The following is a 25,730-nucleotide window of genomic DNA, read 5'->3' on the forward strand; positions in this document are numbered from 1 at the left end:
GGCAAAGTTGATCAGCAGTACAAGATGTCCAACGTGGTGGAGGATGTAGGCACCTCCATTATGGTAACAGATAGGGAATCAAAAATGAACGTTTCCTTATGAACAAGACTGAAAGACTGCAGAAATCTTCTGAAGAACAAAATGAACTATTCAGCAATGGTTTTACCATTAATATAGTTTGTGAGGACATGTTGCTGGTGTTCAGTGACTCCAATGGTCCTGTGGCCTTGTGAAGGTTTTCTTGTTTGTCATAAATTGCTACTGAAAATTATTTTAAAAATGTATTTTACATAAGCTGTTCCATTGAACTGATGTCTATATGGATACTTTTCTCATTATACTTATTGTTGTTATTATTATTATTAGTAGTAGTAGTAATGCTGCATTTGTTTTAAAATGTCTAGTTTATTGTTTGAACATCCTCCTTTTAAATAAAAAACAGCCTGCTTAAAATATTTATGTTTAGTTTGTAACAATTTTATTCTGAAACTTTTAAGTCCACAATTGCTTCCTCCATCTTCATTTGGAATACAATCTGGTCTTGACTTTCATGATGCACATTAAAGTCCTCTCCATATCAAATATTGATCCAATCTCATTTAGAGATTCCAGAATCTGTGACCTGGTTAAGTACTAGGTAGCTTTTTGCCCGTTATCACTGCTTTCATCAAGTTTATGTAACCCTCAGCAACTTCAAATCATCAGAAAACACTGTTTCACCCTGTAGGTCACTGTGCTGAAAGAGGATCGACCCAGGAGAAAGATCAAACATATTTACAAATCCATTCACAGGTCTGATAAATGCTTTGATCTGTCGCTGGTTTGCCTGGTACTCAGTCGGTATGTCTGCTGTCCTCAGATATTACATGAAAAAGAATACAGTAGGTCTGTTAATTCCATGCGTGATGAGTGCAGGTCTGCTTTGCTCTTGCCAGGATGTGATCTCTGTTGCTAGAGCTCTCTGCATGTACAGTATGGTGTCGCTACCTAGACAGCATCAAACTCGACCATGTCTGGACCATCTGAAACCACAGAACTCTTCACTGTCTCGGGTTCAAGGGGGATGATGTCATTTCTGTGACATGCTCAGCGCAATCAACCTGTTTCACATGCAACCACTAATTTATAGCTTTGTAACATGAAACACTTTTTGTATATTGTGTTTAATTAATTTAGAAATGTTTTGTGAACTACAAGATACCAGTGAAAATATTTAAGGAGTATTTTAGGTTTTGTAAAGTCCTGGGATTTTAAAGTAAACTTCAAGAAGCTGACAAAATTATACAATTCCCTATTTATGTTTGTGTCCTGTGACCCTACAAATACATTATACAGTAATCTCACACATGTTGGAACAGTTAAAATGAAAGAAAGAGATCCACTAAGTAATAGTTCAACTGCTGTACTCATCACATTTTTATAGATGGCAATACTGACACTGTGCCATGTTCCTCCATAAAGCTCAATCAATAGAGAACTGGCAGTACAGTGGAGTCCAAGATGTCAGAATAATGCACAATAGGTGCTTGCAGCAGTAACACATTGCACTTAACTAAACAAAGCAACTTTTAGCATCACAGAGCCACCTGCACACTAGAAAGTCAGAGCAATACACTGTGGGCCAAAGCAATCTGTTATCTGGGAACGTCTAGCTATCTCTTTGTGTTCTGTCCTGTGATTACTGTCTTGTTAATTAATTCCTCATTTACATTGTACACACCAGAAGACCTGCATGTCTAATTACTGAACTCTTGGGTGATCTCTTGAGGTTTTAAGCCAGGTTAGTTTCACTGTGTGTGCCATGGTGTTGCCTGGCATATCTCCCTGTTTTTTAGTGTTTTACACCAGACAACGCCCCTCCAACCCCAGTAAATTTGCTGTACATGCAAAGAACTCAGGAACAGAGGTTCACACTGGGTTGCCTAGAATTTAGAAGAACATTATATATTTTTTTATTTTAATCAATAATCTTCTCTGCATGTTCCCCCACATCCCAAAATCAACACAAATCCTCAGGTCCAGATGGTGTATTGCTAGTTGTATAAAAGAAACAAGGCATTTTATTTATAGACCACTAACTGACAGTGACTGGACAATTGCAACTATAGTGCATCACCCAAAAGAAGTGACTGAGCTCAGCAAGGCAACTACAGGCCAATATATTTTACTGCCACTATATATAAAGTTGGACAATAAGTAAAGCTAAGCTAAAATGATTATTCGTACAGAAATAGGTTTCTGGGTAACAGTCAACATGGATTTAGAAAAGGTAGTTCATGTTTAACTAAACGTTTTGAGCAAGTGATAGATTCAAACTCGAGCATATATTTTGTTCATATCACTCTAGTCAAAAAGGCACAAAACTTTGTGTAAAACTGAAATGGTCTAAAAATATCAAAATCCATGTCAATATTTTAAAGTTGAAAATAATATGAACGTCTACAACAAGAGTGTTCATATACTGTAATTCATCTTCCAAAAATCATAACTATCGAAAAATCACCTTCAGTGCAATCATAAGGATCACACCTGATTTCATGACAGGGCTGTCAAACAAACAACAGCTGTGAACAAATCCTTTGACAAACATGAAGCCTAACATGAACATAATCAGAAAGAACGCTACATAGAGATACTGTATTATTTTTTGATCAATGGGTGTTACTGTAGATCTGAACTTCTCTGGGCATAGGATTTTGACATGTTCCCCAAACCAAAAAGAATGAGTGGGAAAAAAGCAAGACCACTGACAGAAGCACTTCCATTTGAATGATATTCAAAAATTTTAGGTTACAACTTTTGATCCGACCGACTCATTTCTCGGATACAATCGCTGCGCGGTACACCGCCACATCCAGGCCCCTCAGAGTTTCTGAAAAATATTTTCAGATAGGAGGTAAAAACCACTTGTTCTAAACCTGACTTGGGACCCAAAATCCAGCCCCGAGCTTAAAAAATATCTAAGTAGTGTGTGAATGCTAACCCTAACCCTACCTGGGGTGTCAGCTGAGCATTTCCGCTATCTACAGTATATTGGACCATACTGGCGCATAGTAATTTCTCAATTAAAAGTGCTGTTAAACACTATTTACAGAGACATGGGACTAACGTAGTGTCAGTAAAATTGCTCAAAGCTGAGATCTGAATCATACTGTTTGCCTTTTTGGTTTTCATTCTAATCCTGGGTGACCTAGCCCTTTTCTTGCAACTTTCCTTTCAAAATGTACATAGTATTTTATTTGTACAGTATTTGTATAGTATTTTATTTTATTATGTTCTCATCATGTCAACCAAGCAATTACAGGTGTAAACTAAACAATGAAGCATTGAACTTGACCCGCAATTTGCAAAAGTAATTAGTACTCTGAACTTTGGTTCATAATCCCTTAAACGTACATACTGTACAGTATAACAAAGGAACAAGTAATAGGTTTATTCCATGCTGAAAAAAAGAACAAAGAAAACACAACGCTTTGGCCGTGGAGCCTTCTTCAGGTGTGTGAACACACCTGACACACCTGAAGAAGGCTCCACAGCCGAAACGTTGTGTTTTCTTTCTTCTTTTTTTCAGCATGGAATAAACCTATTGTTCCTTTGCAGCCTACGCATGCTGACGCAGCTACCCAGCTGAACTAATACAGTATAACAGTTTTATCATACCTTTAAGCAAGGTATTTGAACTGACATTGCTCCACAAAATACCTTGCTGTATAAATAAGTTATCATTGTAAATGAGAATTTGTTAACCAACTCACCTGGTAAAATAGAACAACAAACGTTTTTTTTTTCTTCTCAAAGTCAAATGCTTCTTCATGCTTCAGACCTGCTCAAGTGAAGACACTGAAAAACGATCTGGATAGACTTTGGTTGAAACAGATCTCCAAGAAGATGTGCGCTTAATTCAGATAGGTTTAATTCTCGGAAAATATTTTTTTCTTTTCACCTGCGTGCCAATTGATAATACAATCGAGGTGGAATCGCGCCTTATACGAGTCTCCGATGTGCAAGACCTTACGTACTGTAACTCTTGCAACGGGGGGAGAGAATTTCAGCTACACCATGAGGGAAAGCGTGCTCGAAGTGAATGTGAGCTGAAAAAGAAAGGAAGAAAGAAAAGTGCTTCACCTCACACAAGAAACGACCCGCATCTCCATCTCCGGGTCTGCATGGTGTGGCCAGCACAGTTCACGCCAGGGGTAACCCGTGCTGTGCGAAGGGGCGGGATTTGCGCCTCTCCTCTTTGCTCTGCCCGTGTCCGTCCTGTGGCTGGGAGAGCTCTCTTCCTTTCGCGTCTTTCCTTTCCATCTGCCTGCTTCCCTCTTTCTCTCTCGCCCCCCCTCTTGCTCAGTTCCCCCTTCAGCTGTGCCCGCGGAGAGCTCCCAGCCAGCCAGTCGCCTCTGAACGCTGCTCACACATTAATGGCGGCCTCTTCGGAGGACGAAACAGACCGCCGGCCCATCAGGAGAGTGCGGTCCAAGAGCGATACCCCTTACCTCGCCGAAGCCAGGATCTCCTTCAACCTGGAGACAGGTAGGCAGACACGTGTGAGGCACGCTAAATGGTTCTCGGGAGCACAGGGGGTCAACTGCATTTTTTGTTTGGTGCCTGTAGGATACCAACGTTTGCCTTCTCCCAAAAGAGAGGGTTGGCTGCTAAGTGAAAGAAAAATGCCTTCTTACGGCTTTTCTTTTTCGTATTTCAAAATGAACGGCTATATTTTGGATGGCTCACGTAGAGCACCGAGGTTCAACTCTAAGGAAAGAGAGATCTGGACAAATACACATTATAGTGGAACAGCACAAATGAGATGTTGATCTTCTAGCGTTTGATAATTCATATTTCCCATCGCTTGACAGCATTCTAGAAAATAGTGTAGGAACAAAATTGGCTTTCCGTTCGTCATACTGTACCGACGTAGTAAAAACATCGGACAAATCTACGTTTGTCTGAAACATTAAATGAATATGGGCGACACAGCGCTGCTTAACAATGCGAATCACAGATATAAGGGTGCATGCTTATACTGCACTTCAAAACATCTGTTGCTCAGTTTTATTGTCAGAATTAAGAATACCAATAAATTTGGAAATAACAGCAGAATTAAATGGTGCCTGGTGCTGAGCATTAGCTATATTTACATAGCACTAAATATATATGAATGTTATTTTTATTCACATAATACATTATTTGAATCAGAGAATCTATTACAAACGAATTTCTTTTAAGAGACATGAAATAAATAATAAATAAATTGGGGGGGTGCTGTTTATAAACTGCATTGCAACTTACAGACATATTGCTTCCCTTGTTGCCATGGTGACTTGGCACAATTTCAGGGCTGACTCAACTGCAGTTTTTTCTTAGAGCAGGAACAAAGATGGCATTATTATTATTATTATTATTATTATTATTATTATTATTATTATTATTATTATTATTATTATTATTATTATTATTATTGAGGCTGCATTAAATGTCCATTTTCTAACATTTTTAAAGTTAGTCTTTGTGCACTAATGGAACATTTTCCCATAGAAAGCTTGAAGCCACGAACGTCACATGGGATGAATGTATAGTTTAAAGTTCGTTCGGTTCGTATTCGTTTCCCCTGCGGTCAATGGTTTTCCACCGCTGAATACTGTGTTGTAATCTATGTGTTGCGTTTATTCAGCATGAAGGCGAGTTTCTAATTTGTCCGCTGCCTGATCTCGATGACGCACGGTGTGGCTGATGGCAGCCCCGGGCGTCAGTGCATCAGTTTTCTGTCCAGGCGGCGAAGGGCTGAGAGCCCCTTCAGCCAAGTGAAAGGAGCTGTTCACATCGCCGTGGTGCTGAAGCGGGCATCGCGCCGCACAGGCCCCCGTCAGTCCGAGACGTGAGATAGGGCCATACACAATATAGTGCCGAGCTATAGCCTTTTTCCTCTAAAGACACCAGTCCCTGTCCGCCTACAGTAGGTATCGGATGCGAGTGAGTGGTGCGGCTTAAAGGAGGTGATGCTGAAAGCGGAATGTGAGGTACTGCTAAGAGCAGGCGATAAACGAGTAAGGAAGTCATTATTGCTTTTTGAAAAGTTGAGTGACAGTATGTTACAAGATTTACAGCATGGAAAACTGCTTGATGTGATCCTAGAGGAGAAATATAGTACATGTTGTAGGACTGTGGGCTTCGTCTTGTATTTTTATTTTCATTTGAATAATCAAGATAAAACAATTAGTAGTAGTAGCAGTGGTATTAGCAGTAATAGCACTAGTAGGAGTAGATATTTTTATTTGGGTGCTTAGCTGTTTGCCACACACGATGTATATTGATTTCTCTTCCTCTTAACACAGATAATTAAATAAATATATTATTTCAGTTATAAACAGCTCCATTTTAGTTAGTGTGCGATATAACAAATTAAACAGAGCCCAACCTGTCTGCAATTAAGCATTACTAATTGCAAACAAATCACAGCCTATTCAGTTCAGTCAAACATTTCTCACCTATAGCAGGTACAGTATTTTTTAGCACATGTGTGCAGACCCCTTGTCCCTGAATTGACCGCAAATGAGTTTTCTCATTGATTTGGAAGCATTGGAGTAAGAAATCTGCCATTTTCTTTATTTGCAGAGATACTTTTCCGTGTTCAGCGTGCCCCAAGATCACAAAATGTGAATCTGTTTGGTTGGTCCAAATCACTGTTCGAAATCATCTGGGTCTTCAGCTAAGGTGATCTCCATTCCAGCTGGTGTTAACACTCTGTTTAAATTCCAAATTGCAGACCTACTCATTTTGCATATGCCTTTTTGGAAGTGGTAAATGTGGTGTACCATGCTTAAGATCTTCATTGTACTATTTTTAATTCTGTGCAGTTGCCTTTGGTAGAAAGAGCAGTGCATAGAAATGACATTTATCATACTTAACCATGAAAGTAATATCACTTTATTTGATGTACTGATGGAACAATTGCTCAGCAGTCCAGGGCACTGTACTACATTGTATTGGAGGTAGTTATGCAGTGATTCCTATAAAACGCAGACATAATGATGTCATTTCACAGGGCTTTCTTGATCATAATATTGACTCTTGAAATTGATTTAGCCAATAGATTATGCCGAAGGCTTGTGTACTGCATCACCACCTGCTGACAGTGAGGACATCTAATTCCAGGTGGGGCTGAAGAGGGCAGCAATAGAGATGGGGCCAAGAAGGTTGCAGTTTTACAACTGCAGCTGCAGTCTGAGTGTTTGAAATGTATGCCCTCTTTTTAATATAGTATCTACAGTAGCAGGCCTGTTGTTAGGTATGTGAAATCCCATCATAGCCAGTCATTTCTGTCACCCATTGCCCTGTCTGCCATTGCATACAAAAATCAGGTACTTGTTTTGTTGCCTCCTGTTATCTGTTAGAGTTTACCTGTGCTATACAATTCTTTCTGTTGGCTATCATGTATAACTATGATAACTGAAGTTGTACTGCACACTGTGTTTTCAAAGTGCGTTTACAAAAAATGACCCACCACGTTCCATGACCAGTCCCATCAGAGGCCATTAGCTACACTCATAGAGGTGACAGGCAGTTGCCAAATAATGTGAGAGGCTGGAACATGGAGGCAGATTTAATTTGATCCCTAGCCCTTAGTTTTAATTTGCTGTGCCAAAAAAAATAATAAATTGGAACCCAAAACTGTTCGCACGGCCCATGTGAATGAGAAAGTCAAATTACCTGTTTTAATAATGTGGAATGAGACCAGACAGGTTTTTCTGCCTTAGTAAGTCAAGGTTTTTAATAACTGATGGCTTTGTGATTTCCTTGGATTTGAGTGGTCTAGACATCGTCTCTTGTAAGGCAAATAGCAAATACACCAATACACAATTTTGAGTCATTATAATGAACAGTAGGTCACAACGAACAGTGGTCATGGAATTCTCGGTGCGCAGCTTTTTTTCCTTGTATCTTTCCCAGTGTCAGAACTTTAGTATTACATGCAGAATCAATGGAGGATTAGGGCAACTTTTCAACATATGAAATAAACTTTAATGTCACTGTCCTGTCATGGCCGTTCTCCATTAGCTCATTCAGATACAGTATATTTCAAGACTTTATGTTCATGTGTGCTACAGAATTACTTCATATCTAAACATCCCCAGTCAGTATTTGTAATTAAAAGAATCATTTTCCTGTATAGGATGAAGTGGTTAGGTAATGGACGGATGGATTTACTGTCACGGATGTCAGAAGGGCATGCCGTGGAATGGCCAGGAGAGCAATAAAGACCCTATGCGTAGCGGCAAAACAGGGGTTAGCCCGGGCTCAGGAGGTCAGACGATGTCGGGTAAAAACCTAGGCCCTCAGGCTGCGGAGGAGGTGACCTGGTGTAGGTGGGTCTCAAGACATCCGAACCCTCAGTGCTGAGCCAGGAGGAAAGGGTGACCCAGAAATATATAGCCCCACACAAGGACAAACCATAAGGACAAGCAAAGCACAGGGAGACTAGGAACAGGACAGAGTAGGAGCACCCTCTAGCTGTAGAGGGCGTGACATTTACTATACTTAACTTTCACACTGATCGCAGTTGCTTGTACAGTACTTTCATGAAGACATGGACATTTAACGTAGAGGAGTGAACAAAACTCCAGTGTGAAATGTAATAAGTATGAACGATATAATGCCTATGCATATTGGTGATTGTGACTAATTACAAGAGAAGATTTAGCAAATTGCAAACAATCAAATCACAAGTATGTTTTTTTAATCTCTTCATCACTTTTAAATAATATTAAACTTAATATAGTGTGGAATTGGTACAGGCTGGGATTTATGACGTGTTTTAAAAATAGTACCTTGAGTCTCTTCATCATTAGCCATAGCTTTTAGAGAATATCTTGCATAAGAGAACCCAGAGGCAGGTGAGATATATTTTGTATGGTGCATTAAATATCCATGAGAAAAGCTTCCTGGAGCTTGAACGTAAATCAATAGTCCAAGCATGAAACTCCTAGATAGGGCCTGTTCTTTCATAAATTTTTATATGTGCTCTATTTATTGAATTACCTTCACTGTAGTAAATATAACCCTGATTCTATTATTTTCTCGTTATATTAATACACACAGTACACAATATGGATATTTAACTAAAATCTTCTGTAACATGAGTGTTTTTTATCATTTATATCTTGTGCTCATATTAAAAGATACAAAAAACATGACTCTCTTTTTTAGCATTCAGCACAGAAGATGTTAAAATAGTATATGCATACTATTGCATGCATTCCTTAAATACCTAATTCAGCTGCACATTGTGTGAAAATGATAAAAGAATTTTGTTATGTATAGCAGTGGTCCAATTAAAAATTCTGAGCTTGGTTAAACTTAGTTAATTGTGGTTCCTTTCAGATTTCATTGCTTTGCTATACCCTCTAAAAGCATATGCCAAGGAAATCAATCATTTGTGCTGCAAAAAGAATAAATTGTTGAAGGCATTAGGACTTTATATGATCACATATAAAGATGTTAAAAAATTGTTTCCTTCCCTATATCTGATATACTGTATATAAAATATGATCACAGTCTTCTGACAATGGTCTGGGATTAAACACCATAGACCTACATTTGTTTAACTTTGTCATGAAAAAGAAAAACTTTTTTTTCTGTTAGTAAGGTACTTACTGGAACACAAGTGTCCTTTAAGCTCTGTGTTTGTTAAAATGCTCACTGTTATGCGCAGTTCTGACTAATTTTACTGCCTACACCATGAAAAGAGTTATGTGGGGCACATTTTGAGCAATGAACTTGTAGGCGTTTCTAGCCACTACAAGAGTCAGCTATGGGCTCTGATGAAAATATAAGCATTTTCAGCCCACCATCCCTAAGTGAATTGTGTGCTTAGGTGATTTCTAAAGAGTTCTGCAAAGCGAGAGCCTTGCATCAAATTGACCAGTTAAAAAAAAAGGAACAGCAAAATTTTCACAATACTACAAGATTTAATCTGTTTTCCAAGAACTAGTGTGTGCGTCATGTCAGAAACACATCTTTTAGTCTTCAATGGATCCAACATTGAGCATCTTCTGCAAAATTGTGGCAAACCACAGGAAATGGAAACTACCAACCCTGCATTGTTTAGTATTCCTGAATTTCAAAGAAACCTGATAGATCCACAGAAAATACATGTATATTTAGATTAAGGGTGTGTCAGGAGCAGTTCTTTCCGGGCGCTATGCAGACGACACGATCCGGAAGGTGAAAGAACAATAGGGAAAAATATCATGCAGGAGTGGGTCAGGAGACAGGGGGGCGTGTCCGAGGTGAGCAGGTGTCCAGGGGAAGTGAGTCCGGGGCAAACAATCCAAGCATAAATCCAAAAGGGAAATCCAAAATGGGAGGCAGAGTCCAAGACCAGGGGATCCATCCAAAGTAGTTAAAAACCAGAACCGGGTCAGGACCGTCGGGACCAGCGGGACAGGGAATCAGGAACAGGAAACTAAAACCATAACGGAGCCAGACGCAGCAGGACCCTGGGCTCTCACGAAACGGGATTCAATGAGAAGCGCCGGGCAAACGCCTGCGTCTGGCTTTAAAGGTGGAACTAAAGAGGGGCTGGAATAAGGAACAGGTGTGGGGAATGGGACAGAACGAGGAAGTCTGGAGCGCCCTTAAGAGGAGGAGTAACGATCGTGACAGGGTGGTCGGTATAACCGGTATACCGGTAGAAATATGTGCCACGATATGGATTTCACTATACCGTTTATAGCGGTAGAGACAGTGGTGAATTAAGGAGATCGGAGGCACCTAGGCTACACGTTGTAAATCAGATTCACAGCCAACCTGCGAGCTGACAACAAACATTTATATGCATAACGTATGCAACCATAGCCTTTCTACGGCTCTCCGACACTTCGTGTTCAGCCTAGCGTGCGGCGGCATTTTTCCAGTCACTAGAGCCTGCGGTCAGTCTGGACAGATTATCACCGCCCCCAGATAATTCACATGTGAAACAAAACACTGCACCTTTCGAGGGGGAATACAGCCGCCACCCTCTTGACACACACTCGCCATTTCAGAGTTCTCTTCTGAAGAGGGTTTTAGAGAAATACCTCTTTTAGTGTTTATGTGGTCTGTCCGATGCTGCAACACCCGCGTCTTGGTTTTGACACGATTTCCGGCCCGATTTAGCCCAGTATGGCCGCCTCTGTTCACCTATTTCACCCCAGCATGCTGGGTCCGAGCTGTAGGAAGCGGGAGCTGCTGTTGCGGCCTCTGTTAGCTCCAGAGCGGCAGGTGCAACAGCCATGGCGGCGGCTCGTTGGTCTTGTGGAGATGGTGGTGGCGTTTCAGATGGCTCTCCCCTCTGACTCATGTTTGATCCCGTTGCGGGAGCTGCTCGTCCTCATGATCGGCGTTGAGGTAGACTGCGCCCGGGCTAGAGCCGGCTGCAGCTAACTTTTCAACCGCGGCAAACAATCCGCGTCTTGGTCCGCGTCACTGGCTGCAACGTTAGCCATAAACCCAGGATCGGGGTCCGGCTCAGCAAACTTGAAATAACCAGTCAGTCTGGGGATCTTTTTCAGTAGATCCTGTAACGAACAGTTCTTTCTGGGCCCTATGCGGACGACACGATCCAGAATAGTGAAGACACAAGGGGAAAAATAGTCATGCAGGAAAAGGGTCTGGAGACGGGGGGCGTGTCCATGGAGTGCAGGTGTCCAGGGGAAGTGAATCCAGGCGAACAATCCATGTAGGAAATCCAAAAGAGTAATCCGAGACAAAGGGTAGAGTCCAAGGCCAGGGGATCCATCCAGGGAGTTAAAACATGAACCGGGTCGGAACCGGCGAGGGGAACCAGGAACTAGGAACGGAAACTTAAAAGCATAACGGAGCCAGACGCAGCAAGACCCCGGGCTCTCATGATGTGGAAATCAATGAGGAACCAGGAGTGAGGTCCGCGTCTGGCTTTTAAGGGGGAACGGGAATAGGGAACAGGTGCAGACAATGGGAAGGAACGAGGAAGGACTGGAGCTCCCTTAAGAGGAGGGGTTAGCGATCGTGACAGATCCTGCTCACACTGCTCTTTTAACTGCCGTGCTTTTCGTTTTTGCGGCCTGCTGTCATATTTTCTCTCGCACATTTTGAGGCTGGCCACCGTCAACCCGCCCCAGAAATCACCCGATGCATCCGCCAAAATAAATTTGAACTGCGAATCCATTGCGTCTAACCAATCATTGGTTCACAAATTATTCAACGTTTTTATGGACCAATGGGGGCCCACGGGTCCGTTTAAAAAAATACTCTGGCCAATCGGGGGCCCCTGACTAATCTGGGGCCCCTAGGCTACAGCCTAAACTAGCCTGTTCGTTAATCCGCCCCTGGGTTGAGAATGGATTTTGATGTTTACATAGATTGCGCCGCCAGCATCGTCGCAAAACAGGGTTAGGACATTTTTTACCATTGACCCATCGCAGTTTAAAATTCCGCCGTATTTTTAGCTCCAATCATATGATTCTGAAAATGTTCATCTTGCTGATGTTTGGAAATCTGATAGGTTCAGAATCATTGATCTTTGGCGGTTCGGACGTCCGGTTAATGACGCGTCTGAGGTCATTGCGGCCAATAAAAACGTCCCGTTCCCTGTTCCGCGAAAACAAACCCACGTGTTCGGTGCGCCCGGTCCGCGGAGACCTGGAGAGAGGCAGAGTTAGCGAGACGGGAACAAGCGACGAAACTGTTGAAAAGGAGGGTGCTTCACCGGTTGTGTAGAAAAGGTTCGGATTTAAAAAGCCGGACCACGAGCTGAAAGCGGTTATCTGCAAACTAGGACGGGAAACGATTTTAGCCAGAGGCGGTAATACCACCGACCTCTTCTATCACCTCGAGACGTAACACGCGTGCGAGTATGAGGAAAAGTACGAGACAGCGCCCCAAATCAAGCAGTTCTAGTGTCGGTGTGAAAAGAAAAGCCGAAGAGCAGACACTGCTGCCTGAGTCATTAACTAGTCGCCGTGACAAGAAAACCCAGCGGTGCTTCAGTACAATGTGACATTTAAAAAATACTAAAGGAACAACACAGTAGCTAACCAACAGCTAATAATAATAATCTAATAGTTAACTCCAGGCAAAAAAAAACTTACTATCCAAGTGTTGTACTCCTTTTAAAGTGTGTTCTGTTGAAATGATGAGAAATATTCTAGATCGTGATCTATATCGTTACTGTCCAAAATTAAAATAATACCGTGATATACATTTTAGGCCATATCGCTATTGTCTATAGAAACTACATAGCAATGTATTTAATGGTTTTTGTATAAGCTTCTCCTTTGTCAAAACAATGCCTGTTTATGTTTTCCATTAACACTGAAAGAGGGGGAAACATCCTTAGTAGAGTGGCTTAGTTTCCATGTATATCTGCACTCGCAGTACCTGACTCTAGCCAGAAACAGTTTTGAATTCCAGTATATTTCCACAGGAAGTCAGGAGAACACTCGTTTTTCTCATGATATTATGCAAATTATTGGGAAAGCAGGCATTGACATTCAAAGCAATTATGGCAAACAATCTCTGGGACCAATTTTTCATGTGGGCAAATTTGCCCATAGAATTGATTTAGCATAGAGAGAGCAGTTTGTCCGCAGGGAAACATGGGATTTTTGTGGTTCTTTACAGTATAAAATCGCTGAAAGTGTAGTTTCTGTGCAAAGTTCTAAGCAAATAAAATTAAGGTTTATTAGTTTGTTTTAATGCTGAGTGCTGTTCTCAACATTATTTTAGCTGCCTTTGGTAGGGAACATAAATATTACTGAATAATGTTTTGGCAGATTTATTTCATTGAATATAATACATCTTGTGAAAATAATTAAACTGTCTAGACAAGGCATTTCAGACAACATTTATCGTGCCTGACTGATAATTGTTGGGAATTAATTCTAAATATCTGTTTGGGAAGAGTGTATTCTCTTTCAGAAGATGTACAGTAATATCTAAAAATGGTTGCTTCTTTGTTCATTTACCCTTAAAAACTTTTTAGTGTAATTAACCCTCTCCTCCTTTAAACAACAAGAAACATCCCCACAAGTATTGAAAACAAACAGTTTACAGGTAGGCATAGTTTTTTATATCAACACACAACAAAATGATTGGTACTGTATGGGACAACATCACAATATAAGAAAGGTTAGAAATGAGAAGAGGCCACTCAGATGGTGTAGTCTTGTTTGATAATTAGTAGATAATGGATCCAAAGATCTCATCCAACCTTTTTTTGAAAGAAACCAGCTTCAACAATGTGGCTTAGTGGATTGTTACAGACTCCCATAACCTTTTCTGTATAAAATAGCCTCCTGTTGCCAGTATTAAATGAATTTCTCTATAGTTTCCAACTGAGTCATCTGGTTCGCATTTCCATGTTGATTATGAAGAAGAGAAGTCCATAAATTCTTTAAACCTGTTAGTGTAGGGCATTTCTTTGAGCCTGACAAAGGATCTGCTCCTTCTTCCCTTGAGTCATTCCAGAGTAGAAGTGTTTTTGTATCATGGCGACAATAGTTTTAATGAGATCTTACTAATGCATCATACAATTTTTGCATAATGTTCTTTGATTTAAATTCTGTGCTCTTCTATGCTTTTAACTATTCACCCTAACATTCTGTTTGCCTTTTTTATTGCTTCCCCACAGTGTCTAGAAGATAAAAATGATGGATTCGAAGCATAAGACTTAAGGGAATGTCCTGCAGAGCTTTGGTTTTTTGTCATTGTTATTTTTTGTCAAAAACAGCATGCAGTACCAACCATTCATTCGTTTGCGAATTATGCTCGTAGGCACGTTTTAAGAAAGTGCAGAAGAGCAACAGACTAACGTGGTGTGAACCAACCAAATCAGTGAAATATTTTCCAGTTAAAGCTGCATTCAATATGTAAATCCATGTTATATACATAAATTATGACAAACTTGAAGGTGCAATTTGCATTGCTAATAGTTTAGAAGATCATCCCATGAATAAAAAGAGCCCCTGAAGTTACTGAATCTTTACTGCTTGTCAGGTTTTATGACTTTGGATTGTTTTGTTTTGCACCTTTATGCTGTCAGCAATATTGCAGAGTTCACCTCCTACAGATGCAGAACGCTACACTGCCAGAAAACTGCCCGATCCTGTCAAGCACCAGGAGAATCTGTGAGTTATAACTGTTGGTCTAGCAAATCAGTAACCTTGGTAAAATTATGATAACAAAAACAGCCACGGCTACAACAAGAAGAACTACAGTATAATACAATTTAATTTATGAGTAATCCATTCTACAAACCCTAAGCAGTGTACAAAGGCGCACATGTAATATGCAACAGAAGCTGGGGGAAAAGACCAGCAAATTGACTGTATATGTGGGAGTAAGTTACAAAATACCTGTCTTGCTTGGTAAAATTTCCCCTTGTGACAAGCAGTTGGTTGCCTTTGGGTTTTGTCGGGCCAACATGAGATCTGGAATCTCTTTGTTCCACTGCAAAAAGAGAGAGTGAAGTATGTAAGAGCTTGCTGTTTCGAAATACTGAGCTTGTCCAATACTCTGGAAGTCAGCTTCCATCAGCCTTCATCTTGATTCTGGCATGTGAATGTAGTATTCCCATCTGGGAAGACCTATTGAGTGTAAAACATCCCGTAGGGAGGGTAGAGAAGTGGGAGCGATGTGGTTTTGCCCGGGTTACTGCACCCTTGTTTGCCCTTGCTTGCCCAGACAACAGATGCCAAGTCACCCCCTTCTCTCATTGCGTGAAAACTGCCTCACAATGCCCCAGTCCTTGCAGTCGGTATCAATAAGCTTTTGAATTTATTTTGAAGTTGCTGTAAATGTACTGTATCCACATGAAAGAAATAGGTCGTGCATTTTTCTTTCTGAAAGAACATCTGTAATTATACTGAAGTTTTGTTATGCCAGTAATTCCTTCAGTCTGCAATTTAAGAAAGTTGTAATATTCAATTCCGTGACATTAAGAATGAACAAATCATAAGAATCTAAGAACAGGAGAAGGACTGCGAATTAGAGAAGCCTGTCTGGTGTCTTTGGTTATTAGTACTGGATTGTGCTGAGAATCTCAATTCAGCTGTTTCTTGAAAGTTCCCAGGAAGTCATTTTCAGCAGCTGGGTGTTTTTGTTCTGGTTACTCTTTGTCTTTGAAAGTGCTCCAGTGCATTTCTTGTTAAATTCAAATTCTGCTTCAGGTACACCATGGTTGATAAAAACAAAATGTGCATGTAAAGTACACACATTCTATAACTGTAGAGGTGCCTTGCTCTTAAATGGTTTAGTAGCCTGTCCATTGGAATCATAGACAGAATGAATATTGGTCCCATTACTTCAATGCAATGAAGTAATGTCAACAATGTCCAGCAAAGGAATGTCAGCACTTTATCCATGATTTAAAAGCATTATAGATTTAAAAGTGATGTTCTTGAGTCATAGCTTCTTTTTAATTGAGTATAACAGGTGCTATAGGCTATCAACATCCACAATTCCCATAATTTCGTAAAGCTTTTACAGTAGTACAAAGTCAGTCAAAGTGGCGTAATTATCTGATAACTCAGATGACAATCAGCTGCTCATACCATTATGAATAATTACCATAAACCTTAGTAAGGAAGTGTCTGTAATACATTCTAATTCTTTAGAATCCTGTACTATCCTCAGAAGGCCTTAATTTCCTTCCATGACTGTACATCTTTGTCACTATACAACTGAAATGAATAATTTTACTGTACATCCCACAAGCTGCGCCTAGGAGACACATTAGCATAGTGTTTAGTGCTGTTGCTGCACAGCTTTTGTGTCCTGGGTTAGCTTCTGGGCTTCAGTACCTCCTGTGTGGAGTTTGCAGGCTCTCTCTTCTCACTTCTGTGATCAAGAGGGTTTTCGCTGGTGTCCTCTAATTTATCAAAGACATTTCAGGTTTAACTGGTGTCTTTAGTGACTTCCTGATGATGAGTGGTACAGTAGTTACCTGCACATGTCATCTCTTATAACCAGTGCTGCTAAGATGGATAAAAGTGATCGATATTTTCACTTAAATGACTAGATGCAGAGTGTTAACCAGAAGAGAAATGCCTCACATCTGTGTCTTCTATAAAACTTATACTGGATTTAATTGTAATTGATTTGAGCAGCGTATGATATGAAATATTTAATTGTGTGCAAAGCTGTCCTCCGTTTGCACTTGTGTTTTAACCTTTTAAGGATATTGTTGACAGTTTCTTTTTACATTCAGTTGCTCAGTGGACCAGTCATTAAAATGTTTGAAAATGACTGTTTGGATAAGCTTGGTGCAGAATAGCAAGGCATGAAGAGGAAAGAGAGAAAAAAATAGTATGGTAGAGTGAATCTCCTCTCCAGCCAGAAGAGGAGAAAATATGTCTCAGAAATCTAGAAAGATCGATGATACTTACAAGTGTAATGATTTGAAGATTTGACATTTTGGGGTGAGTTTCAGAGGAGCAAACATCATCGCAGTCTGTCTGTTCCAAGGTTGTCTTCATTTCTTTAGACCTTGGATAGCTGCGAATTTCTTTTTGAAACCAGATATCTTTTAAGATTTCTGGATTCTGATTTACAATGGCAAGGTCCTCTGTGATGTGCCTGCGTAGATGAGCGCTAAATAGCACCCACGACTTTTCTGCCTCTTCAAACGTCCTCGAAAAAACAGCTGCTTTGCATTTTCTTCAGCAAAATATTCAGTCTGATGCTATCCCAGCTCCTGGGTTTGTACTCAGCTGTGGTGTGGCCTGCAGGCTGTGATCTGTTGTCACTCTTGATTTAGTTCAGCACCCTGTAAAGTCCTCTGCGTGTCTAAGAGGCGCCGTGTGGGAGAATGATCCCCTGAATGAGTGGCTGTAGGTGGGCCGTGATCCAAACTGGTGTGGAAATGATGGACTGCAGAGGCAAGGTGCCACAGCCGTGCGATGAATCGCTCATCAAATATAAAATTAGAATGTCTGAGTCTATCCTCCCTCTCTCCTCCATTCAATTGACTTTTCTTTTTCTGACCTTACCTGTAATTGGGAGCCATACTGCTCACATAGACAATCATGTGTGGGGAAAAACAAACACCTTGGGCCTTTTTTTCCCTTGTTTCGTGTAGTAAATACTGTAGTTACCCATGTGTGATTGTGCAGAATGTCCTATAGAGTGCGTCTTTGATGACAAATCTGAAAGCCTGTAAGTTGTGTAAGCAGTATAGGAAAAACTGTATGGGTAATAATAAAATAAACAATATCTTTTTAATATTAATGTTAAAATGGATTGTCTTGATTTACTTAAGAGTACACATGAAGAACAAGAGTCAACAATGAATATATTCTTCCTGCAAATCTGTTTAATCTTTTTCATTGAAGCTGGATTTAAAAATCTTTATGCTTTCTAATCTTGTATCCAATGTAACGATTTATTTTCTATGCTGCTAAAAGAGAATAAGCTCTGAAATATTTATACAGACAGAATAAATAATACCTTTTGGGTGTTTCTGATGTGCTAACATGGATATACTGTAGTGTTATCATACTACACATGCTTAACTTTGCCCAGAACCTGATATCAATGTGCAAATACTGTACATAGTTTTTGTCATTATTTTGCCATTTGTTCATTGATGTCTTGATTTCTCTACACACAGGGCTCACACTCTGAATGTACTGTAAACATAACACATCAAAAGGGCATCTGGGATAATCGTCCTTCATAAAACAAGCTTGTTGCGAATTAATTGCATTTTATAAAGTGCTTTTCTTCCTAATGCATTCAACCAATATTGAACAAACCTGGCTGACACATAACAGCTTTTCTTCTCCAGGAGCAGTGAAAGATTCATGGGGAACTCCAGGCATACCAGACTGTAGAAGCACAAAGTGAAAGTGCACTAGGATGCCAGGATACTCTTTCAGTGTGTCGTGGGGATCTGTAACGACCAGTCCTTGGTTTAATATCTCATCTGAAGTCCACCAAGATACCTCATGTGTCCCCCCCGTCACCATACTGGGACATTAGTTGGAAATCTTGGTCCAGGGGAGGAGTGTTCTTTTACTGGTCCACCAACACCACGTACAGCAACAAACTGGTTTTCTTTGGTTGGTCTCCCATCCCAGTACTGCCCATTACCTGAGAAGTTTGAACTTCTCATGGCTTCTCAGTTCTGAAGAGATCAGGTTACACGGTGGCAATACAATGCAGCATTGGAAAAAAATAACAAACTTACGTCTAATGCTTAGAAACGATAAGATATACTGTAACAGTCACCAAACAAAAACTTGTACAAAATATAAGAATATAAAAATATAAAGGAATATAAAATATAAATGCAGCTAATTTACAAAAAGACATTTTTGGGACATGATAACTGACTGTTAATGATGTTTATTGTTACTTTTCTGTGGATGTCAGTAGACTTGTTTTTAACAGCGTTTCAGTGCTTGTGGTCAACAACTGTTGTCTTACTCAGTAGGGTTGCTAATAGGAATGGCCCAGAACCATTCATCAGCACATTGTTACTGTTATGTGTCTGCTTTTTACTGATGTAATCACATTTCAGTGGCTTAAATGTGACTGGAAACATAATGCCAGTCCTTTCCTGATTTTTGCATTTCAAAAACATCTTTATGTTAAGAGAAAGGGTACAAAAAATATTGCATTTAATGCTCTAGTGTATGTGTCTTTGTTCAGCCACATCACCCCCAGTGACCCACATGCTTAGAAAACTGCCTTGTGTTTTTTAGAAAATTGAAATAATTCATCCTATGAATATATTTTATACTTTTCTCTGTCTTTGTTCTCATGACTAATTCTTGCATATTTTCTGCACCTAGGTATAAGTAAATCTTATGTGCTCTACTGTGGTTCTGACAACGGTTATAAAACCCAATGTGTAAGTACAGTATAAGGTTATTCCTAGTTTTTTTATTGACTAGCAGACCTGTACTTAAATATCTTCTCATATTAGGTCTAATAGCCTGCTTGTGGAAGCTGTAGTTTACAATATATTCAGTCATTAAAACAAATCCGAATATGCTTGTATATTTAAACATGACTGATTCGAGTTATTTTAAGGTTTTCGGTAACAGTCAGCCTACTCATGCCTGTGTATTATTTCAGTGTGCACCACCAGGGCTACCCTGGGAATTAATTGAGTGCATCAGGTATTACATTCGATCTCCAGGGTCAAGACGATCAAAACAACCCCCACATAGAACTAAAACATTTTAAGCAGTTTTTGAATAAACACCTGCCCACTCATATACAGTAAATATCATGCAAACCAGTCCCATTGTGTTAGTTGTGTTTGATCCCACCGAGATAGCAGGTGTGATGGCTATAACAATGCTCTTAACTCAACTGGACTTGAGAGTAACCTGACCTGTTTAACGGTTTTATTCTCTGTATTATTTCCTTTCTGTCTTGTTCTCTGAAGTAAAGTATAGAAACCAAGGACTATTCTTTTTCACAGAATATTTAGTTTTATAATGTTTATACAGTGCTTGGCAATTTTGTGCCCAGGAGGCAGTCTAATGTAGATGGTTTTAAGAATTATACTGTAAATAATCCTACCACTTCAAAGCAAAGTAATAGCTTCCGCATATAGACTCTTTTTCCAATATATACTACAGATAGGAAAGGACACACTTCATTCACTATAATCTACAATGGATGGCTCACAGCCCATTATACTTTGCAGATAACTCATGGAAGTGAAGAACTAGACCACTTCTTACCGAGCAAAAGGCAAACCTCTAAGTAGGTCCAATTGAGAGCGATTGACCAGAACTTTAGGCACCTCTGTGATTTCTGGTCTTTTCAGACCACACCCTGCCACTTGACTAATCCATCCATATCACATCCAGCATTCTTACCCAAGACATGAATTAAAAGGTGTCAGGCAGCATATCCTAATAAACGTTCTTATGTCACAACCAGGCAGACACATAGCACCAGAACACATAACCTCAAATACTGCCTGTTATTGACAGGTACATCAATTGCAAGCTAAGGAAGCTAGTGAAGAACCTGTTCTTTCAGTTTCCGGGGTTTTAGCGTAAAAACGCACGCGGCAGTTCTTTCCTGCCGGGAGGGGTGTTTTCCGGGATGACAATACCCTCTTCCGCGGAGAGAGTGGGGTCAGCCGAAGGTTTGACGAGCATGTCTGGTCAGCTAGTGGTCAGCTAGTGGTCTGATGAGCATGGCAGTGATGTTATCTGTCTCTCATGGCCTTCTCAGTCACTGCAGGTGAACCCCATTGAGCATTGATGGGATTTTCTGAATCGGCCACTTCCATTTTCCACTTCCTTCCAGGATGGCCTTCCTTGTGCAAGAATGGTGCTGCAGAGTCTAATGTCATGTCCCACACTGGCCAGACAGACGGCCCTGGTGGTGGCCCAGAGCCCTGTGAAGTGACTTCACCCATTGGGCTTTCATTTTTTTTTTGCCTGCTACCCGGACGTTAAAGAGTTTACCATCATTTAAACATAAAATGATTTTAATGGAGTGTTTAGTCAATATGTGTAAATGTGAAGCTGGTTGTTACATTAAGATAATCTGATAGCCCGTTGCGAGGGTGCTTCCCGGAGAGATTAGTGTCTGGGCATGATTTCCTATTAGGTTTTCTATTTCTGTGATTCCTGTTGGAATAAAATACTGGTGAATATTCTTAATTTATTGTATGTATAAAAGGATGATGAGCCATACATTTTAAAACTAGCTAAGGCTTTCACAACCCTCTATCACCACCTCTCTGCACTCTTCTGTATACAGGATCAGCTAAGTACAGTCATCACCAATCACCAATCAGATTGACTTTTAGAGAAAAATAGAATTAGAAAATAGAATAGAATTTGTCAGCAGACTTAAGAGACATTTTTCAAGAAAAGGGTTGAGATCACATTCATTTTTTTTTCTCACTCAAGGCCTCCAGGCAATTGGTGAATCTCTATTCAGCAGAATGCAGAGCGGGTCTTTTCTGACCTGTCCCAGCCAAGACCCTGGGCAAGCTCTGCCACTTGGGGTGCCGTCGTGACTGTGGCCCCAGCTGGTGACGTGTGAAACACAGAGCTGAAGCTGCACTTCGAGACAGCTCCTTTCCTGCTCCACCTCCCCAGACTTGCTGACAGCACAGTGATGAGAGAGAATCTACTGTCTCCAAAGAGAGGAGATCCTGCGTCCACACTCTCTTCGTCGCAATTAAAGAATTGTCATTTTGTACTGAAAAGATTAACCTAGTCAGTGCTAAGATTTACTCTCATGGGGGTGTGCTTTTGGCTCTTTTGTACTTTAAAGTCTTTGTACATTTATATTAGTTCATGTGAGTCAGATTTCAGTTGGAATTAAAAAAAAACACAATTGAAAGAAAGAGGGCAAAAACCTTAAAATACCACATGACACTTTCCAACAAATTATACATACTATTTATGAGAATTAACTAGCATGAGACTTGTTATCTGAGTTAATTGGCAATATTTTTGCATCTTTCTACTTCAAACGGGCTGTATAAAATTTTAAAATATCCTGGAGCTATTATTTGTCATTTACACATCAGGGCAAAGAAGTCCTGTTCCGATCTGATCTGGAGTGGTCCTTTCACTCTGCAAGATAAAATTATTTTTATCAAGTCCCTTTTGTGACCCTGCGGACTCTTAGAGAAGATAAAAGACAAAGTGTGGTAACTGATTTGCACATCAAACAGCGCCATGTTTTTTGTGTTTGTATAGTTCTGTTTTTACAAGAACAAATCAGTATTTCTCACTTAAGTTTTACAGGACAGTTTCTGTCAGCCGTGTTTTCCTCTTTTCAGATGGTGTTTTGAGCTTTCATTCGGCTTCCCATTAGAGGCACTTGTACATAAAGGTCAATTAGTTTGATGCAATAATATTATGTTTTCCAAAGCCAGTTTCCCCCTCTTTGTCCTTTTGATTGCTATATACAGCACTGTGTGTGGTCCTATTATTATAGACTGCTTTGTAACTGTATTGTGACAGACCGCTTGACTCTTTGTAAATGACTGTTTTCAAGATTCGTGCAAAATTAGTTGAAGAATCTTAAAGGATTGAATTAGAATGAAAATAACGAGTGATGCAAAAGCCTTACTGAGTTGTCATTTGTAAGAATTACTTCAATGCTGCCATGTTTAAATGCTAGCTGCCACAATGTAAGTAAGACGGGCTGAGTTCCTTTCTTTCATTTGAGTAAATTGAAAGTGCATCAAGGATAACAGTGAGAGGACAGTGTGCACATTGCTCTTTATTCAAAAGATAATCTGAGACGCAGTACAGTAGAGGTCTGAGTCGAGATATTGATACAACATGGCGCTGGTAATGGAGGTAATGGAAGTGAGTATGCTTGCTTTTTGTAAAAATGATTTTAGCTCCTGGTTTCATGCACAATAAAACTTTTATTTTTCCTATGGTGCAGTCAGACAACAAATGCATAGGAGAAAGCACACAGGAGAAGCTACAAATAGCAGGCTGTTTAATACATCTTGCTTAGCTTGTTAGCAGTACCTTAGTAATGCCTTGCCTGTTTTTTTGTTATTCTTAAAAACATTTGGAATTATCAATTGGTCTTCTTTAAGATACTCTCCACATATTTGGGAACAAGTAGCATAATTCAGTAACAGCTCATTGGAGACAATTTTGGAAAATGTGGTTTTCTCTCTTGTAGCTTCTCTATAGCACTGATCTGACACTGTTCCCCTCCTCACGGTGCAACACAGGTGATTGAAGCATGTAATGTAACATAACACAATAACATTTGGTTAACTGAATTTATGAAAATGGAAAAGATAAAAATCGCTCATAATTTAAATTTTATATTTAACAGATGCATGGTCAAATGTCAATCTGAGTCTAAACAAAAGCTGGCTTTGCCAAAGTCTGAATTTAATGTGCATCAACTTCACAATGTACAGAAATGTTTCTGAAGTAATGAATCTAAAACACAATAAATTGAAAACAATCTAAATGTATGGATTACATAAATGTGGCTGAATTAAAGTTACGGAAATTATTTGAACAACCCTAATTGTTATTAAAATCATTATATATCTATATTAATCATCAACAGTGATTTGTTGGATTATTTTGATCATTTGTGTGACAGTATCTATATGAAGTAGTTCAGGGTGGGAGCTGCGTCAGCATGCATGGGCTGCAAAGGAACAAGTAACAATAAACACAACATTTCAGCTGTGGAGCCTACTTCGGGTGCCGAAACATTGTGTTTTCTTTCTTCTCTTTCCAGCATGGAACAAACCTATTACTTGTATATATATTATTTCTACTTCATTAATTGTATATTTTTACATAATTTCTACCTCATCCTTAGAGAATCTGGCCTATTATCCATTGATCCATTAATATGCTCAGAGTGCTTTATGCTGCAGAGCTGCGGTTTCCTTGCGTTGTCCAGTACAAACAAGGCAAGGTCACAGAACTCGGGACCCTCAGGGTCATCAATCGGGCCAAGTCAATTCCTGTTTCACATGATTGTGCCGCAGGTACTGTGCTTTGCAAATAGATTTACTGGACTTTATCCAAACACAGCTCACTGGGCTATGGGTGCCAAGATTGTCCACAGAGAAATGATGAGACAACATAAATTTGAATCATGCGCTGATAGGTTAGCAAAAATGACATCTATCTTTGCAAAAGGGCTACACAAAGATAAAAAAAGGAATGAAAAATACTGGAAAGATTATGTTTTTCTCCTAGTCAGAAAGATGTAGATTTTTGGACTTCCTTGAGATCATTCCAGAAAATTATCTTCTTTCTCCTGTTTTGGGGTAATTAAAAAATAACAATTACAGAAATTATTTAAAAGGGAGGTGATCAATTTTTAATTGATCCCTATTGATCCCTTTTCTCTTTGCCTTAGACTGTCCTGGCACATTTTGCTCTGCTTTCCTGTTTATGATACTAAGACCATACCCACTGCATTCCTGTGACTCATCTGCTGATTCCAGAACAACGGTGCAGCTTCTTAAGCTCTGAAACTTGCTGATATTAAACTTCAGTAGTAGATGCTTTGTGAGCTGACAAACATAGTACAGAAAGTGAGGATCGGTCTAGGCTACTGGAGGATGAGGTCTTCAATAATCTATCATCTTTAGATGCATTTTTAAACAAGTGAAAAATGCTGGTAAAAGGGTATTTAAAAGAAGATCCGTTTTAGGTTACTGTTAAGGTTACTATTTACTATCCATTTAAGTTACTATTAAATGTTGATTGCTGTTCTAATTCTAGATGGACTTTATATGACACAATAAAAAGTGTTTACACATTAGAACTGGTAGTATGGGAATGCTAACCCTAACCCTAGTTGGGGTTTCAACTGGGCAGGTCCAGAATCTGTGCGTGTAGCTCTATAGTCAACAGATTTTGAAATGTTCCCCAAATCAAAAAATATGAGTCTGAAACAATCAAATTCAATCATAAATGCTCTGGGAAATGTATTTTCTTCAGTAATCTATCTTCCTTAGATACATTGTCAATCAGGTGAAAAATCCTGGTAAAATGGTATTTCAATTACAGTCTAATTAAGGCTGCTGTAGGGTTAGGGTTAAAAGAACCATTAAGTGTTGACTGTAGTTTTACTACTTGTTGGTCTTTAAATGTCACAATTAAAAGTGTTTACACATTAAAACTGGTTTCCTCACAACTTTTGGTCAGACTCAGTTTTGGGATTCAATTACTGAACGGTGCAATATACAATAGAAGCAGCCAAAACTCGCCGAAATAAAA

The 25,730-nt window shown here is 39.7% G+C and overlaps 1 protein-coding gene across 4 annotated transcripts in view; it reads left to right on the forward strand.

Annotated features, from left to right (window-relative positions):
- Positions 1–4,129: 4,129 nt before the first annotated feature.
- The window catches only part of LOC148657609 (phosphatase and actin regulator 1-like), a 125,830-nt gene continuing 104,229 nt past the window's right edge, over positions 4,130–25,730 (forward strand). For all 4 annotated transcript variants that reach the window (XM_088644080.1, XM_088644083.1, XM_088644081.1 and 1 more), the window contains exon 1: positions 4,130–4,530. In XM_088644080.1, the coding sequence (XP_088500206.1) occupies positions 4,167–4,530 (364 nt within the window). In that variant the 5' untranslated portion in view covers positions 4,130–4,166. The remainder of the gene's footprint in view (positions 4,531–25,730) is intronic.

Source organism: Lepisosteus platostomus, chromosome 8 (genome assembly GCF_059453375.1).
Source record: "Lepisosteus platostomus isolate fLepPlt1 chromosome 8, fLepPlt1.hap1, whole genome shotgun sequence".
NCBI classification, from domain to species: domain Eukaryota; kingdom Metazoa; phylum Chordata; class Actinopteri; order Semionotiformes; family Lepisosteidae; genus Lepisosteus; species Lepisosteus platostomus.